Here is a 17,394-nt window from a genome sequence, read left to right on the forward strand (position 1 = left end):
GGTTCTGTCCAGATGTTCACAATGAACGGGCTGAAGTCAGCCTTTTCTCAATAACTGTTGTTGAAAAACTGCTGCAGGCTTTCAAGCACTCACAAGAATAAAGAATCAAAGAAATGCAGATGCTGTTACTCGATCCTTCTCACTCATCTCTTTTGTGAACTATAAACTTTATAGGAATATTTGAGCAGAGCATATAAAGCTATTCAAAACCAGGAGTTTTGAAGCAACTGTATTGCCTTTTACATCATCTCAGAAAGGAAGGCAGTTTTACATAAAATATATTTGGGAATTTCAGTTTAAAAACTGAATCTTACTCATATTTAGGTAATGACTTTTACTTTTGTTGCAGGTAAGAAACAAAAAGTAATTCTATTCCAAAACTGCTTCTCGTTTCTGTTCACAATTAAAATTCCTTACAAGCCAGACTCCAGATAAAAATGATTTTCAGAGCTGTTGAGTAATCCTGGAGATGTCTCCATGGCCACTGGAGGGGGAAATGCCACCCTGTGAGTGTGACTGGAGAGGTGCAATGTTCTGCTTCACTTTTATGGCAGCGGGGTGAGCAAACCCCACGGGGAGCTAGAGGAGCCTGCCTGGGGGAAAGGGCTGCTTGGAATTTCCACTGGAAAAGAAGCTGCTGCTCCAATCAGCCGCTCCCACCCTTGGCAGGCTGTGCAGCCCGTTGCCCTTTCCATAGATAACAGCAATAATTACCTGCCATGAATTCTACCTTGTACAAACAGGGAAGCTCACCCCGCCTGCCTGGCTCTACCAACACTGGATCATAGATAGAAGAGTACTCAATGGATTTTTGTGTGTGATATTTGAGCAACTCTGCATTTTAAAACCTCTCATTACAGTGTCTGTGTTAGTATTAATATTTGGGGCAACACCAAGGAAGTGTATTTTTTTCAAGTCAGTAAACCAGATTGCAACTGTGTCACAACAGTCAGGTCATTTTCCGTGTAAAGACTCCCTCTCGTGGAAATCATTCTCACTGGCTTGTTTTGACCTATTTTTTCTAGTAAAAGTCACTCCATATAAGGTCTTGCAAAACTTGAAAAGGATTCTGTTGCACAGTGTTATCCGTTTTGAAGTTAGAACCCTGACAATAACTGACAGGAGTCCTACACCTGTACTACATCACCAGCAGATTTTGTATTTTTCTATTAAATCTTACCTTTTTATTACTCAAGAGATTCCATTATTTATTTATTTACTATGTAGATAAAGGGGAAAAAAATTCTAATTGTTTTTCATCAGTGCTTTTCACTCTGTGTGAGGTTTCTGCCCAGATAACGTGGAGTGTTATCTACCATGCAGTGTTTCCCTGGTAGAGGTTGAGCAATAATTAGGGGGTGGCTGATTCATGGAAAGCAGAGGATTCCCTGGATGTTGATGCACTAAGAAAATTGAATTAGTAATGTTACAGTAATCGAGATGGAAAATGCCCATTCCGGGAAAATATTGCCACAGAAACTGTTATAGCAGGGGGGAAGCTGCAATTTGAATCTTGGACACTGGTACACAACAGAATTCGATGCTTTTCAAAATGTGTGGGACTGAAAATCCTTATTGGGGAAATTTTTTGATACAGTTTTCATCTCCTGAACTACCGATTTATATTTTGAATCCCTTGAGTTGTGAGATTTGGGCAGTATATGGTGGTTTTAGGTTTTTAGTATCGCCTGCCACAAGTGTTTAAAAAGCCTACTCAAAATAATCAAAGCCCAAATTAATAACTCAGAGAATTTCACGGGACAGGGCAAAGCACCCGATGATGTTACTGGAGACAGACGCCGAGCTCTGCAGCCCCTCAGAGATGTTGGACACTGTTCTACAGCCCCGTACCTGCACCGTGCCGGGCTGTTCCCGTTCGCACCATTTCCGGGCGAGTTGGAGCTTCCGGGCGGGTCACTCCCACTTTTCCACGAAGAAAAGCGCGGAAATCCGGGATTTTCCGCGGTGCCCGAGGCCACGCTCCGCCCTGAGGCGCCGCCGCGCCTCCTCCTCCGCCTGAGGGCGCGCGCGCTCCCGCCGCGCCCCGCCCCGCCCCTCGCGCCGCTCCCGCGCGCTCCCGCCGCGCCCCGCCCCGCCCCTCGCGCCGCTCCCGCGCGGCCCCGCCCCCGGCCCCGCCCCGCCGCCCGCCGCGAGCGCGCGCTCCCGCCCCTCCCGGCCCCTCCCCTCGCGCCGGCGGGATGGGCGGGGCCTCGCCGGGCAGCGGCCGCCGTGATTGGCTGCGCTGCGGCGCCCTCGCGCCCACTCTTTGTGCGGCCCCGGCGCCCGTCGAGAGTGGGAGGGGAAACCCCGTGCGAGGGGCGCCGCCATCTTGGCTGCGGGGGTGATGGGGGCGCAGCGGAGCCGCGTCTGAGGCAGCGGAGCGAGCCCGGACCGAGCCGAGCCACAGAGCCCGCGGGGCACCGCCCGCACAGCCGCGCTGCACAGCTCCCTGAGCCCCGAGCCACAGGTACGGGGGTCCGGAGGGGCGCCCGCCCGGCCGGGCCTGCCGCGCCAGGCCCCGCGCCGAGGCTCCACCGGGCCGGGCGGACCGGGGCGGGTCCCGGTCGGCGGCGCTTCGTCCCGGTGCTTCCCCGAGCCGCGGCCCGGCGGGCCCGCGGGGCGCCGTGCGGCCCCGAGGACGCTGCGGGCGGGCTCCGGGGCCGGCAGGGAGGGGAGGGGGCGGCCGGGCCGGGAGGGGTGAGGCTGCCGGGCAGGACTAGGCCGCTTTGCTCTGTGTCACCGCCGCCTCCCACTGCTCCTCTGCACTGCACAGTCGGCAACGCCACCAGCAAACACAGGCGATATTTATATATATGTGTTTCTATATCTCCCCCTTACGAGCTGTTGCAGTTGCACGTAGGGTGTGTATGTGTATATTGTAGCGTATATGTGGCTGATGTGCAGCGTTATCTCTGCTTTTAGTTGTTATATTGACGTGTGCCGTCATGAACTTTGACAGAAAAATGGCTTTGAGGGTTGAAGGAAAAGCCACTTCCTATTTGAGAAAGCAGTGAAAGTATTCTAGGCTGTTTCTTTTGTCAAAGCTTATTTAGGCTAAACAGAGTGAAATTCTGTTCTTTCTCCTAACTGTTCATTGCCTGTTTGCAGCGCACTTTAAGTATCTACAACATCTGTTGGGAGCTTTCTCTTGGAGTTGTACTGAATTATCCTTGTACTAAAGCCAGGAAGAGGTGGGTGACTGCACTGGGGTGTCTCTGGCAGTGTCTCTGGAGGTTACTTGGTGTGGCCTTTGCTTTGAAACGGGGTAGATCTGTGTTGTTGGGACGTCTTTCAGAGGTAACAGAACCCCTTAGTGAACAAGATTTACTCAGGTTGACTGTATCCTAAATCATATCAAACCCCAAGTCACCACATCTTTTTCAGGAGCCAGATGTTATCCTATGGAAAGTATTGGCCGGGATTGATTCCTGTCGTGGTTTGGACTGAGGGGCCCTTGTGCTTGGGCATTGCTCGGGAATGGGAAGAAAATACAAACCTTGGGGAATTTAATTACTAAATGTCACAATTTAATACGGTTTAGAAAGGAATTTGCTAGCTTCCTGTAGGGATTTGAAAATGTTATAAATCTGAGTGGAAGGAAGAAGTTCCTCTTTTCCTTTCCCATTTTATGAATAACAAAAAAAAAAAAAAAAAAAAAAGAGGAGTCCTTATGAAGGACAGCAGTTTGGAAACAAACCTGTTCTACTGGAGGTACTGGGATGTAAAATGTAAATAACATTTTAAAATTACCTGCTCACTCCTGGGCATCTAATGAAACCTGCTTGTGATTGGTTCTCATTTTGCTGTATCTTCCTGAAACAGGAGGTAGATCTTAGTTAATTTTTACCTAAAATGTCTGTGACTTTTGTTTTCCAAGGTGATGACGCAGAGTGTTGTTCTGATTTGTTGGAATGACAGAAAACTCTTCTGGTTTTGTATATACTGTCCCAAATTTACCTGATGTCTCTGGACCTCTGTTGTCCTGCTGTGAACAGACGTGTGCTACAGGTTGGAGTGTTCTGTAGGAAGAGGAGAGTGGGATAAGTGAGAAAATACAAGTGGATGAAGGATGGCTGAGAGGAGGGACATGGCAGAAGGTGCTCGAGCTGAGGAGGACAGGTATGCAGTGATTAGGTCAGCCCTGCTGCTGGGGTGTGGTTAGGGAGAATTGAGGTGTGCACATATAAATGCAGGAAGTTTAGGAAGCAAAATGGAGTAAGTTAATGAAGCAGTATGTGAAACCAGTAGAAGGATAACCAGCACAACATGGGTGTGACTGTAGAGCTGGTGAGGAAAGTCAGAAAGTGAAGGTAGTGTGATACGTAGCTTTGATTTAAAAATAAAGACGAAGTTCCTCCTATAGGAAGGAGAAGTGAAGGCCTGTGAAGCCTTTAGAAAAACCTTCTAGGCTTCAGGCTGGGTTAAGGTGTTCCATATGATTGAGGAGTGTATCAAATGCATTTCTTCAAGAACAGCCTGGAAAGGGCTCTGCAGGGCTGCAGCTGGTGGGTCTGAGCCCCAGAGCCTGCAGGCCTCGTGTGCTGTCAGGGAAAGAGTACTGGGTGTGGGAATAATACGGAAATGCAAAGTGATCCTGGACAGCAGCTCACAGAGGCTGCTGGGTGTCAAAGATCAGCTCAGCCAAATTTACTGTCTTGTGCTAATTTGATGCTTTGGTGAAATCCAAGTGGGGGAAGCCAGGGAGGATGACTCTGGAAGAGCTGAGGGATGAGTAAGGAACTGGCCAGCAACAAATGATGTTGTCAGACAGGTGTGAAGGCTGCAGCAGGCTCTGACACTTCTCAGGGATCAGACACAGCAGGGCTTTGTAAAGCCAAGCCTGCAAAAACGAATAAATAAGTAGAGCAGGGTGGCTGCAGAGCATCATCTTAAAGAAGGCCAAGATGTTGATGTGGTTTAGGAAGACGTGAATGTCTTTGGTGTGTGAAAGTGAGAGAACCACAGTGGAATTTAATTGTAGCAGACCTCATAGCTTGTTGTGGACACAGACCTATGGGAATTCAGTGCTTGGCTGAATGAATTGATAACAGAACTGTTACTACCTCCCAGTGTGCTGTGATCTTACAGATGACCACAATTGAAGCACTCACAGACTGCTTCTGGTAGCCTGCTGAAGTAAGGTACAAGTTGAACCACATTGTTTTGTGTGCTTGACAAAAGCCTTTATCAGGGGAAAAGTGCAATTGTGAAATGAAGCAATTCTACCTCTCTCCAGCTCATCCCCCTTATCAATCTTAATGTTGTCTGTTAATTAATATCGAAATAAGTCTGCAGCTTCAACTGTGAGAGCCTTTCCTGCTGCACACCATTGAAGAATGGTGCACAGAACACCTGGCTGGCCAGATGGACTACAAAATGCCTTTTGCTTCAGAGTAACTAACCAGTGGTTCCCTGCTGCAGAGTGCTGTGCTTTGCAGGGAACCAGTAAAAACTGGGCAGTGCTGAGTTTGAAGGTTGTAGTTTTTTTTCCCCAGGTCTCATCCCTGCACATGGACCATCCATCAGCTGATGGTGTGAACCACAGCAGTGTCTAATAAACCCTCTGCATGCAGGTTCTGGTCTCATAACACATCTGCTTCTTGTTGAGCATACAGATACTACATTTCTCAATGCAAATGATACCCAGTGAAGAGTTAAAACCATGTCCTTGAGCTGGAAGGAACTGCACAAGTCTCACAAAGGCTGGTATGAATCTGATATTTACAGTTATGTTATTGTGATAAAGAATGTTACAGCAGTGTGCCCAGAACAATCTTATCTCAGGGTATACAGATGTAGCTGATACTTGAAATAAGGCTTCAGTGAGATTTCTAAATATCTGTGTAGTGCTTGTTGATTAGAGGAGGTAGATGTACTGGTATCTTCATTAAGGTCATCTTCAACATTTTATTTAAAAATGAAGAAGTTGTCGGTATGTGGAAAATGGATTTGGCGACACTGCTCACTGTAAAATTGCCAGTCTTAATGTAATGCAGAAATGAATTGTACAGGCTTTGAAATGAGCATAAATCTGTGCATAGTGAGGCACGATCCTCTGGCCAGGGGCCATCCTGCAATAATGCTCTGGGCTCCAGGGCAGCCTTACCTGGGAGAACGGAGCCAAAGCTTGCTCTGAGCTGGCAGACTTTCCCGGAAGAAGGATGGCAGGTAGGCCAAGCTCCCAGACTAAACTTCTGCTTTCTTTTAACAGTAAATTCATGGCTGGTTAACTTTGATGTCATAGTGCACAATGCCAGCAGTGGCCGAAGCTGAGCTGTGGATATTTATGTGCAACTTCCTCAGCCCTGCAGTTCTTGCCCTCGCAGCTCTTCCAAGAGGAAAGCCCCATCCCCCCATATTGGAACTACTGAGATTCACATGTCTGGAACAGAGAGGGTGGAGGCAGAACTCGAGTTTTTACAGATGGGTGATGGTTATCAACATATCAACGCCTTGCATTGACATGTAGCTGATAGTTTAGAATTTACTGACCCCTGTTGTGCCCTGTTCTTGTCTGGACTTCCTTCTTTCGTCTGCAGCAAATGCTGAGGTGGTCAGTTTTCCAAGGCTGAATTCTCAGCAGGGTTTCTGTGTTTAGTTTGTTGCATTTTTTTTTTTTTTCTCCTTCAGCACAGAGTCCTTGTGGAATATCACTTTTATTCCAAGATCTGAGTGCAGCTTGAATTCCTGCTAATCCTTACTGGAATTTGAGCATTTAAAAGTTTCTTATTTGGTTGTTTTAGTATTGTTTGGGTGTTTATTTTATTTTTTATTTAAAGGAGTCATCTGTTCTCCAGAAAAAAATCCTGACCTTTACTAATGGTTTGGAGTATTTCAGAATCTTTTCTGTAATGTGACCCTTGGAATAAATGCAATATCAATGGTTTTTTGCATTGAAATAGCATAGTTAGACTTTCTAACTTAAAGGGCATAATGGAAATAGACATATCTCAGCAAACAGAAACAGTCTGACAAATAAACAGAGCTGTATATTTAGCAATGAAGGTCTAGTTGAGACTCGCTTCAAATTCAGTTTGTTACAGACTGCACTGAGTTTGCAGTTTCTCCGTGCTTTATTAAAGTCCTCCTCACTTTCCAGTGATGCCACTTACACACTTGGATAGCAGGATGCATTTCCCCCCTGGTTGGAACAGCACAGCACCACAATGTTGTTTACCATATGGTGATATCCTAGAGTCATGTGCTCAGAAACATGAAACTTCCCTGTGTTTGTGAGTACTTGGCATTCCTTGGCCTCCCTGGTCTTGGGAAGAAGAGAGGGCACCCAGCCTTCTGCAGCTTTCATAGCCCCACGAGTGGTTGGTTCCCTGTCTTGGAGTTCATGATGCTGGTTGGTTTGTTTGGGGTTTTTAACAGCATAGGTTACTGGATATTTCCATCCTCAGAATGCACAAATCTTTGGTCCATACTGGTGCTCTTGGTGTCTTGTGGCTGTAACACCCAGCTGTTTTCTGTGGAACATGGTACAGTTCCTGCTCTCCTCCTGAAGTACTTGCATGTATAAATCAGCTTTTTCAAGCTCTCTTTTTTACTTCAGTTACCTTGTAAACCCCCAGTTTAGCCCTGTGTGCCATCAAATGGAGCTGAGCTATGAGCATGCTGGTCCTGCCTCTGCTCAGAAGGCAAGTGGCAGGTGAAGTGTCCTGCAAGAACACATGCTTTGCATGCCCAGTTTACTGTGCTGGGACGTGCTGGAGAAGAAGAAAAACATAATGTGTGAAGAAGATGTTCAGGAAACTTGAAGGACTGGTTGTTTCCACAGTGATACATTCATTTAGAACTCAATATGGAGCAGTGACTTGTCTTTATTTACTGCTGTTGAAAATAACCAGTGCACGTGTTGAAGCTGGTACTGTAACTCTGGACTCTTCCAAGAAATAAGGCAGTAAAGCTGCTGCCTTGCTTGCTGAATTACTGTCCAAAATTGCCACTTTATTTCCTATCTTGGAATAAGCTTGGTTTAGTAGAACAGCGTGTGTCTATATAGGCCTTAGCAGAGGTGCTTTACATACTGCTTGGGATAGAAGGACTGAGTGTTTCCATCTCCTGAGCCAGGCATGGAGGGAAGACAAGGTGCAGAGCAGCGCCTGGCACTCAGTAAACCCTTCTTAACTTCTCTGGGAGTTGTTCCCCCTCCGAGGTCTAGATAAGCGTGTTTGCCTCAAATCTCTGCGCTGGGAAGCGGAGGCTGCTGGCTCTGTGCTGGGAATGAGATTTGTTCACCTTTCTTACTGCTGCAGTTCACTAAGAGGGATTAATCGTGGTTCAAGGAACAGTACTTTGCTTTTGAGAAAGTCCCAGGCCTGTAAGCTTTCCTCTGTATTTCTTTCCAGTACTGGTTTCATTCGTCATGTGAATGACACATGACCTAATGAAAATCTTTCTAGGCTCCAGCAATGTTCCTTGTAAGGAGTACCATGTGTTTGTAAGGGCTGGCTATCTGCCATGCAGGAGCAGGAAGGGAAGCGCTGAATTCCTGCTAGAAATTTTCCACTTGCTTAACTGATCACAGTGTATCCAGTTTAACTTAAAACCGGGGACAAAAGCAGGCATTTCCCATCTTTTATGTTAACTGGCAACATCTGGCCCGTACAGATGTGTAATCCTGGCTAACTGATGTGTTAGTTGGTAAGTCAGCTTTTACTCCTTGCAGATTTAGACAGCTGAAGCCAGTTCTAATTCCCTCGACATTTAGGAAAGCACAGGAAAATTCTGGAATATTAGAAGTACTTTGGCTGCTTTTTAAAAAAGAGAAACTGCTCAGCAGCCTTGCTGTAACACTGCCATGCTGACAAAGCCACAGAGATGTTAACTAACTTCCTGAACATCTGATTTGTGGCTTGCACTGCTTTTCCGACATGGACAAGCATCGCCCCAGACCCCGGTCAACGCTGCTACAGCATTCTTCTAAATCTTAGCTGTTTGCTGCAAGCTGCACTGTTTCCTTTTTTGCTGTTGCAAGTCTCAAAAGTGTGAGGTAATAGCTCCAACTTGCTGGTTTTGTTAAATCTCTTCAGATTTTGTGCTGGAGTCAGATTTTATTTTCAGTTCATACATCAGCTCTTTGGCGGGTGAGCGCTGGTCTGGCCGTGACTGTGCAGAGCAAGGAGGGACTGAGCTTTTCAACAGCTTTAAGTCTTTCTTATCTAATCAGTCTACTGATTGTCAGTACTACCTCAGAGCATGTTTCTGCTTGGAGGCTTTACTGACAGGGGCTCAGAGCAAACGGTGTGGGAACTTTGCTGGCTGTCTGTGCCACTAATTCAGTGACTGTGGGGAACTACACAAATTTGAACTGTGAATGAAAGGGTTGTTGTGGGGGGAGAGGAAGGGGGAATTTTTTTGCTTAGATGAACTAAACTGGATGAATTGGCTTGAATTTGGTGAACAAGTATCAGTTCTGATGCGTTCTATTTTTTATTTTAGTGCCACAATGGCAACTGCACCTTACAACTATTCTTACATCTTTAAGTACATCATTATTGGTAAGTACCAGTGGGCACACACCTGTTCATGTTGCTGTGTGGATACCTGAGACGCCTGTGGCTGTGCCATGCTGCTTTCAGTAGGTGCTTGTCCCACCTCAGTCCTCACAGGTCACCACATTTCTCTACAGCTTTAGCATTTACTGGAGCATTTTGCATCATTAATCTCAAAGGTTTTGGAGTTTATGTTGAAGGCACAAGTGCTGATCGGAAACAGTTGCATGAGGCTTATAAATCTCTGTCAGGCTATATTTTTGTGTTTAAATGTTGCTTTTAGCTGCACCTTCCTTGGCTGCTTAGTCAGGGACTCTCAGGGATTGCATTTATTGCTATCCTGGAAAAACTGGTCTTGCTGTTAATTGTTTAATTGTTAATGACCTTGTGTAGGTGTAAATGATCTGCAGTGTTATTGTACAGGTTTGTAGTCAGGCTGCTGTGACAGGCTCAGCCTCTGGAAAAGTTGGTTCTTAAAAGATCTTGCTGTGTCTCACTCTTGGCATTGCGCAAGAGGATCAGTGGAAATGGAGCGATTTCTTGGGGTGTTCTGGATGGTTGTCAGTATTTTTGATGTTCTTACTGGTAATTGCAAGTAAGGAAGGAGCAAGAACCAAGTGTATTTTACATTTTAGTTTCTTCAGATGTCCTTTTTATAACCTTGTGAGATCCAGTTGTAAAATCAGTAATACAAATTAACTTATTTCTTGAGTGTTCTGCTCCACTCTCACTTGCAGGCCTGTTCCTGTGACCAGAGCTTTAGTGCCAAAGTTGATAAATGGGAGGATGTAGCCAGGGATAGAACGCTGCCCATCTGACCTGAGAAATGAATGTCTCTGTGCCATTTGTTGTGTGGGATGAAGAAGATGTGCTTGTTGCAACAATGATTTAACTATTCTTTCTGTAACAGGGGACATGGGTGTAGGAAAGTCCTGTTTGCTTCATCAATTCACAGAAAAGAAGTGTGAGTATTGCAGTTCGTGATAGTTATTCTACCTGACACCTTCATCCCTTTTTCCTGCCTGTTTCCATCGTGCATGAGCTCGATTTGGTGTCTTACTCTGTATGAGTTTGGATTGTACTGGGTCACAGTTTTGGTTTGACTTCAGCAGATGCAGAAACAAATGTTGATGTAGTAATGGCAAAACCTGCTCCAGCCAGTCCTGCCTGTGAGGAGTGGGAGGACTGGATCTGATTTAACAGCTTTTCTGTGGATTTTGATATGAACAAAGAGAAATTTCTTGACTGAACTTCACATGTCTTCAGTATTGGTGTAGCTTGATCACAAGCAGTTGGAGTTTTTAGTGCTGTTAAGGAGTTCAAAAGGAGAACAATGATTTTTCTTTGAGTCCTTGTTTGCAGCCTTAAGCAGCCCTGCAGAACACTTGGCCTGCTCTGGGTGATGGTGTTTAGGGCTTACTGCAGTCTCTCCCAGCTGAAACATTTTCTCATGTATGGTATCATCACTAATTAAGAATTAGCTTCAGTTCTTCCTCGTGTGTGTTGCATTGGGGTTTGCAGCAGCTGTGACCTCACTCAGTGAGTAAGTCTGTAGGTATTTATCAGTACAGGCATCACCATGTGCTACTTGTGATGGGGTAACAAGTGGGTAGAAGCTGCAGTTAAAATACTTGTTTTCTAGTAGAAATAGGGATTTCTGATTGTTGTTTTTAATGAAAATGTAGTATCAGCCAATTATTTAAATGCCATTTTGCACATGGTCAGTTTCTCCATGAGGAGAATGTTCTTACTCTGTGAGCACCAAGCCAAAGCAGTACAACCAAACTAACGTGCCAAACACCTCTGCTGTGAGACTGCCACTAACTCTAGGTAGCCAGAGTAGATCCTCATCCTGTCTGTATTTTCTTGATCTTTCTCAAAGATGAGCTTATTAACATGAGTTTATCATAACTAGAAAGATGCCTTTTTGGACTTGATTTGGTGTGTTTGTAGCTACTTATGAAACTGGCGTTTTCCTGTGGACAGTCATGCTGTTGCCCTGTCTGAACCAACTTTGGCATTTGTTTTTGAAGATGTGACACACTTTTTAACTGTATCTTTCTTGGTAATTCCCTAAAAATTATCTTTTCCTACTGCATTAAAATAGTTAACCGTTTCTGCAAGGATAGACTGGGAATCAGCTGACTTGGTGCCTTCTGCTATGTATGGCCAAAGAGCAGCAGAGAAGGCAAGGAATTTTATAACTGTTTTCAAAACTAACAACAGCTCAGGAAATACAGCATTTTATTTCTGGTTAAGTGATGCAGTTTGGGAACTGTAGCTGTAAAAATGCTTTTTTAGAGACTGAAAATCTAGTAAAGATAACTGAAAACTTGTGGTAGTCATATCTTTGCAGCAAGGAAACATTGTCCTAGGAAGATCTGATCTTTGCTCTTATTTTTCATGACAGTTATGGCAGACTGTCCCCACACAATTGGTGTTGAATTTGGCACAAGAATAATTGAAGTTAGTGGCCAAAAAATTAAACTACAGATTTGGGATACAGCAGGACAAGAGAGATTCAGGGCTGTCACACGAAGCTACTACAGAGGAGCAGCAGGAGCTCTCATGGTCTACGACATCACCAGGTAAGGGCAGCAGAGCTCTGGGTGTGCTTGGTGAGGTTGGGATGCACAGCCCTGTGAGTTCTGTCTGTCTGTCTTTCCCTGTGGCTCAAAGGCTCTGTGTGTGCCTGGATGAGCAGCATCCTGGTGTGTGATGCCTGCTACACCTTATCTAAATACCCCACTACTTAAAAGAGCTGCACGTGAGACACAGGGAATGATGTGAGCTGCTTTTCTTGGAAGATCTCGCTGCTGCTGAGCCTGAGGAGTTTGCCATTTCAAGCTGTGCCTGCCTGTGTTGAAGCTGTTTTAAAGAACTGGCTTTGTCCTTAGAATCTGCTCTTCAGCACATGGATTTTGCTGCTGTGGAGGCAGTGGCAGCGCTGCTCACCTGGCAGGGGTGTCCTCAGTGGGCCCAGCCCAGAGCACGGCCGTGCCGCAGTGAACGCGTGGAACTGCCCGGGGTGTGGTGGGGAGAGAGCCTGGCCTCAGCCTGACCCTGGGCCTCTTCCCCAGCAGCCTGCTCCTGCACAGGAGCCATCCTGGCTTCCTCTAGAGGTGAAAACTAAAGATGCTGCTGAAAAAATAACGCATCAGATGCATTGAGATACTTTTGCTTTCACACGTCTCTCATCTTCCACTGGGGCTGTTTTTGATATTCTTCAGGCACTTCTTTGTTTTTCCTGCATATGTAGGTGTATTTCCTGTTTGTGCAAATCTTGAGTAAAATATGAGCTTCTGCAGTTTGTTACCGAAGTGCTGTTCTGCTGCACTGTGTTCTGTAAGAGTATTTGACAGGAAACCCTTTAATGTGTTCTGTACAGAACAGCATCAGCATTGTCTGTGTGCAGAGCTGTGTGCTAGCAGTGGGAATTGGGCTGGCTTTCCACTGGTGGTGTAAGAGCTGCTCCAGGGGTTTAAACTTGACTTGAGTTTGAGAGTCCACACTGCTGCTTCTTTGTCTGTCTTGACGTGGGGAGAAGAACAGGGATGATGGATGTTGCTGTGTTTGGATGCTGACTCTGCTGTTGGCACCTAAATATTTTATAAAAGGCTAAAACTGTCCTCTCTTGATTCTTTGCAGAAGAAGTACGTATAATCACTTAAGCAGCTGGCTGACAGATGCAAGGAACCTCACCAATCCAAATACTGTAAGTTGGACTTCATTTAGCTTAAAAGCAAGATTGCTTCTCCCTGAGCAAGAGGTGGGAGGCTCAGGCCAAAGCACTGCAGTGGTCTCTGCAAGAGCTGCCTGTGTTCTCTCTGCTGCTCCTGTTCCCACTTGCAGAGTGCAGTGATTCACTTCCCTTACTGCAGCTGGAGCAAAATGGCTTCTTCTAAAAGTCTTCTTGTGCCACTCACCTTTCAGGGTCTATTTGAAGCAGTTGGAGACAAAATTGGGATGAAATCTGGACCAACCTTGACTTGTGTTACTCCTTGCTTTGTCAGTAATGAGGTGAATGCTGTCCTTAGGTTGGAATGTAAATTGGATCTCCAGCAAAAGCTGACCAGGTTTTGTGGAGGAAGATTCTTCTGGGTCTCTCTGCCCATATCACAGAGCTGTTGTTCTTCAGCCTGTTCCTGAATGCCTCTAAAATACCTTAGCACCAAACTGATGAGAAATCTATACTGTGATGAGAGAAAACTTCAAAGATTGTCTGGATTAGCAGCTGTTTAAACAAACACAAGAAGTGGCTCAGGGTATGGCTCTCATGAGTAAAGAGCAGCACCACTGCTTTTTAGGACCTCATCTCATGAGAACATCCTAAAGCCTTGGAAAGTGACAGCTGGAGATGCTGCTCCTGCTTTCCCAAAGTGGGGAATGCTAGAGCAGAGTTCTCCAGAAGGAGCATGGCTTCTGTAGATAATCTGCTCTGCATATTTCCCTTTGTTTTTTTAAAAAGTCTCATTAATAATGAAGGTGGCAGTGAAAAGGCTCATAAGCTTTTTCCCAGACTAACTTTGTCTCTCCTGACCCAGGTGATAATCCTCATAGGAAACAAAGCAGACCTGGAAGCACAGAGGGATGTTACATATGAAGAAGCCAAACAATTTGCTGAAGAAAATGGTGTGTTTTTTTCTCTTGAGCTGGTACATTTCCTACAAGATAGTGATGTTAAAGTGATTCCTCAGCATTGATAGCTGCAAGCTTACACTTCAGAGTCATGGAATTGTATGTACAAACTCCTGCTGTGCCTCAGGCAGTCTGGCATAGTGCTAATTGTGCTTAGTTCTAGAAATGCTGGCGTTGATGCCTTAACATAGTCACAAAACCTTGTTCAGTACTAAAATAGTGTCTTGCATGTAATGGGAAGGTCATGATGTGTCTGGGTTGTTTGAGGTGTGTTGTGCACTGACTTAAACCTCTGTCTCTGAACAGGTTTATTGTTCCTTGAAGCAAGTGCAAAAACGTAAGTGACTGAACTGCTCGCATTGGTCTGTTTGCTTTGACTTGAAAGTAACTTGGAACTGAGACCTCTGGCTGCATTTCAGGCAAAGACTGGTTGAATTCAAATGAACTGATTGGGATTTCAGGCCTTATTTGAGTGTGGAATGTGTTCATGTGGGTAAAGGGTTCCTTCCCCTGGGTGTTCAGAGCTGAAAGTTTGGTTTGAAGGCAACGACCAGTCCCTCCACTAAGTGAAGAATTGCTGTGCCATGCTTGGGGCCGGCTGTGTCACTGTGTTTCCAGGGCCACCAGGAAATGTGGCTCCCACTGCCACCTGTCAGAGCAGAACTTTGTAACAAAAAGAGATTTTGATCCATAGTGGCTCCCTTGTCTTTAAGCCTCTGTCAGAACTGCCCTGTGCACGTAGCTCAATGCCTTGGCTTATTTTTGCTCCTCAGTGCTTTGGCACATATTCCATATTCCGGGCTGGTGCTGATGGCTGTAGTGACCAGGGAGGGCATTGCCCTGTCCCGGGGCTGGGTTGTTGGGCTGGAAGAGGACGGGGCAGTGCCCGTCAGGTCCCAGGGCAGTGTTTGCCCAGCTCCCTCCAGAAGCAGCACTCAGCCCCAGTAACTTCTGCTGCTCTCTTGCAGTGGAGAGAACGTGGAGGACGCGTTCCTGGAGGCTGCCAAGAAAATCTACCAGAACATCCAAGACGGAAGCCTGGACCTGAACGCGGCCGAGTCGGGCGTACAGCACAAACCGTCAGCCCCGCAGGGGGGGCGGCTAACGAGCGAACCCCAGCCCCAGAGAGAAGGCTGTGGCTGCTAGTGACCCCTCCGTGGCTCCTCCTGACCCCTCACCTCTGGCTAGGGAGTGGTGCTTTTGACCGCTTCCCCATCTTCTGTACATCTTACTGGGTTTAATTAAAACTCTGAGACAAGTTTAACACAGTACTAAACTGCTAAACAACTTTAGATGTAATCAGGTTATCAAAGGCAAGTAGAGTAATAAAACCTCTCCTGCATGGTAAATCTAGAAGTTTTTTTTTTCCTTGATTGTCCTTGTGATAGTGTCACCGATACATAATTTAAACTGAGCACTGATGCCGGACTCCTGATTTTACACTTTCGCAGGGCTTTGTCTTGTATGGTTTATTTTATGGTTCTTTGGCCTTTCTTCCCCACCTCTAACTGTTCGAGCTGTCCGTAGTAAAGGATAAGTTTTTGCTGTGAAATGACTTCCGATGGTAGCGAGGGGCTCTGTAATGATGTGCTTTTGTTGGAAGAATTCCCTGTGGGATGTGCTGGGGTCGGGGTGGCACAGGGAAGTGATCTCTTCATTCTTGTGCTCAATTGCTTTACGTCATTTTTTTTGCCACTTTTATCCTTTACCTTTGTTAACAGAACGTAAATATGTATAAAATTTGAAGGAACTGAGCTAACAGTTAAATACATCCTGTGTATATGATTTTAATGAAGAAAATGATGCCTGGCATTAGAGCAGTGTGTAAGAACCCCCCGTTTTGTACAGTCTGAGCTCTCTGTGCCCCCCTGGCAGCACAGCCCAGCTGTGGCTGCAGCTGCTGGGCATCACTCACAGGGTCCCCACGGTGCTGGGGGACACAGATGTTAACACTAGTGGGGCTCTCATCTCTGCACTGTGCAATCCTCCCCTCGGCACTCAGCAGTGCTCTACCTGCTTCTCTTTGGCATTCTCGGGCTTCAGCCGTGGCCGGGCTCTCGCACACCTCCTGCTTTTATACCTGTAACTTTGGGAATGGGCAGAGGCTGAACTGGACAGTTGGAACAACATGTGCTCTCTAGGGATTTTTAACTACTCTTGTATTTTTTTAACAGTGCTGTGTGAGGGGTTTCTTTAAAGGGTTTTGCTTCAAGCCTTCAGGTACATCCTTCCTGGGGTGCCACAGCCTGGCTTGTGTGTGAGGGGGTGTCACATGGTTGCTGCACTAATGTGGGGTTTTACTGTGGCTCCTTACGCAGCTTCACCTGGAAAACCTCACATGGTTTAAAAATGGAAGGGGGTAAGTGCTTAACCACAATCCAATGTCCCACATCAGGCTTATTGCAGCATTTCAAATACAAAGTAGTCTGAAAATCCCTCTCTAGACACTAAAACTGTACAATGTTCAGACTTGTAAGTAACCAGTGGTACCAGAGTATTGTACAGTCAATGTTAAATAAAAGCCAAAACTGGAATGTGCAGACAATAGGATTTGGGTAACTTGTGTGCTGTCCCTTTGTTTTGTCTGGTTAGTCCTTTTTTAACTCCTGTTCCTCAGTAGATGGGTATGTTCAAGATCTCCAGCTCCTGCATCCTGCTTAACCCAAGGCTGCACCAGGGTTTGCCCAGGGACCACGACCTGCTGCTGATGTGAAGTCAGTGTTGTAATGACTACAGCTTGTTGAGGTGCAATACCTGTACTCCCAGAGTAAGTTACAGTAGGTCTTACTGTTTCTGTCACAGAAAGGATCTGTTTGGACTGCTGTACTCCTCTTTTGATGTAACAATGCTATTAATCTAAATATTTGTAAATAAAGTACCTGTATCTAGATAAACCTCCCTGCTGTGTGTTACTCTGTGCTGACAGTGGGACCTCCAAGGGGGGAGAGCTCCTTGGAGTGCTGGGATTTGTGCTCAACCTTTACCCTGGGCCTTACTTGGCACAAACTTCAGAGGGGTTCCCAGAGCCCAAAGCTGTTCTCTAAGGGAAGCAGGGCAGGGTGGTGTTTGTTCCCAGTGAACTCGGACAATGGCTTGGTGATGCTGCATAGAAAAATGTTATCTCTAATGAGGATGAGAAAGGGCAAGACTGAGAGTGATGCCAAAGCCTGTCCCCAGGAAAGGGTGGGGAGGGCTGGGACAGTCACTGCACAGCCCCTGGCCTGTGTTGTCCTGCTGCCTGAAGGATTTACAAAGT

The 17,394-nt window shown here is 46.1% G+C and overlaps 1 protein-coding gene across 2 annotated transcripts; it reads left to right on the forward strand.

Annotated features, from left to right (window-relative positions):
* The first annotated feature begins 2,303 nt into the window (after positions 1-2,303).
* RAB14 (RAB14, member RAS oncogene family) lies at positions 2,304-17,032 on the forward strand. 2 transcript variants are annotated; one of them, XM_048325439.1, is made up of 8 exons: positions 2,304-2,467; positions 9,448-9,506; positions 10,411-10,464; positions 11,911-12,088; positions 13,149-13,215; positions 14,045-14,132; positions 14,445-14,475; positions 15,107-17,032. In XM_048325439.1, exons 2-8 carry the CDS (start codon positions 9,455-9,457, stop codon positions 15,282-15,284), a joined length of 648 nt encoding a protein of 215 aa, XP_048181396.1. In that variant the 5' UTR covers positions 2,304-2,467; positions 9,448-9,454; the 3' UTR covers positions 15,285-17,032. The 2 variants fall into 2 exon arrangements, with proteins under 2 accessions (XP_048181396.1, XP_048181395.1); XM_048325438.1 differs by lacking the exon at positions 2,304-2,467 and adding an exon at positions 5,616-5,706.
* Positions 17,033-17,394: the final 362 nt, after the last annotated feature.

Source organism: Corvus hawaiiensis, chromosome 21 (genome assembly GCF_020740725.1).
Source record: "Corvus hawaiiensis isolate bCorHaw1 chromosome 21, bCorHaw1.pri.cur, whole genome shotgun sequence".
Classification (NCBI taxonomy): Eukaryota; Metazoa; Chordata; class Aves; order Passeriformes; family Corvidae; genus Corvus; species Corvus hawaiiensis.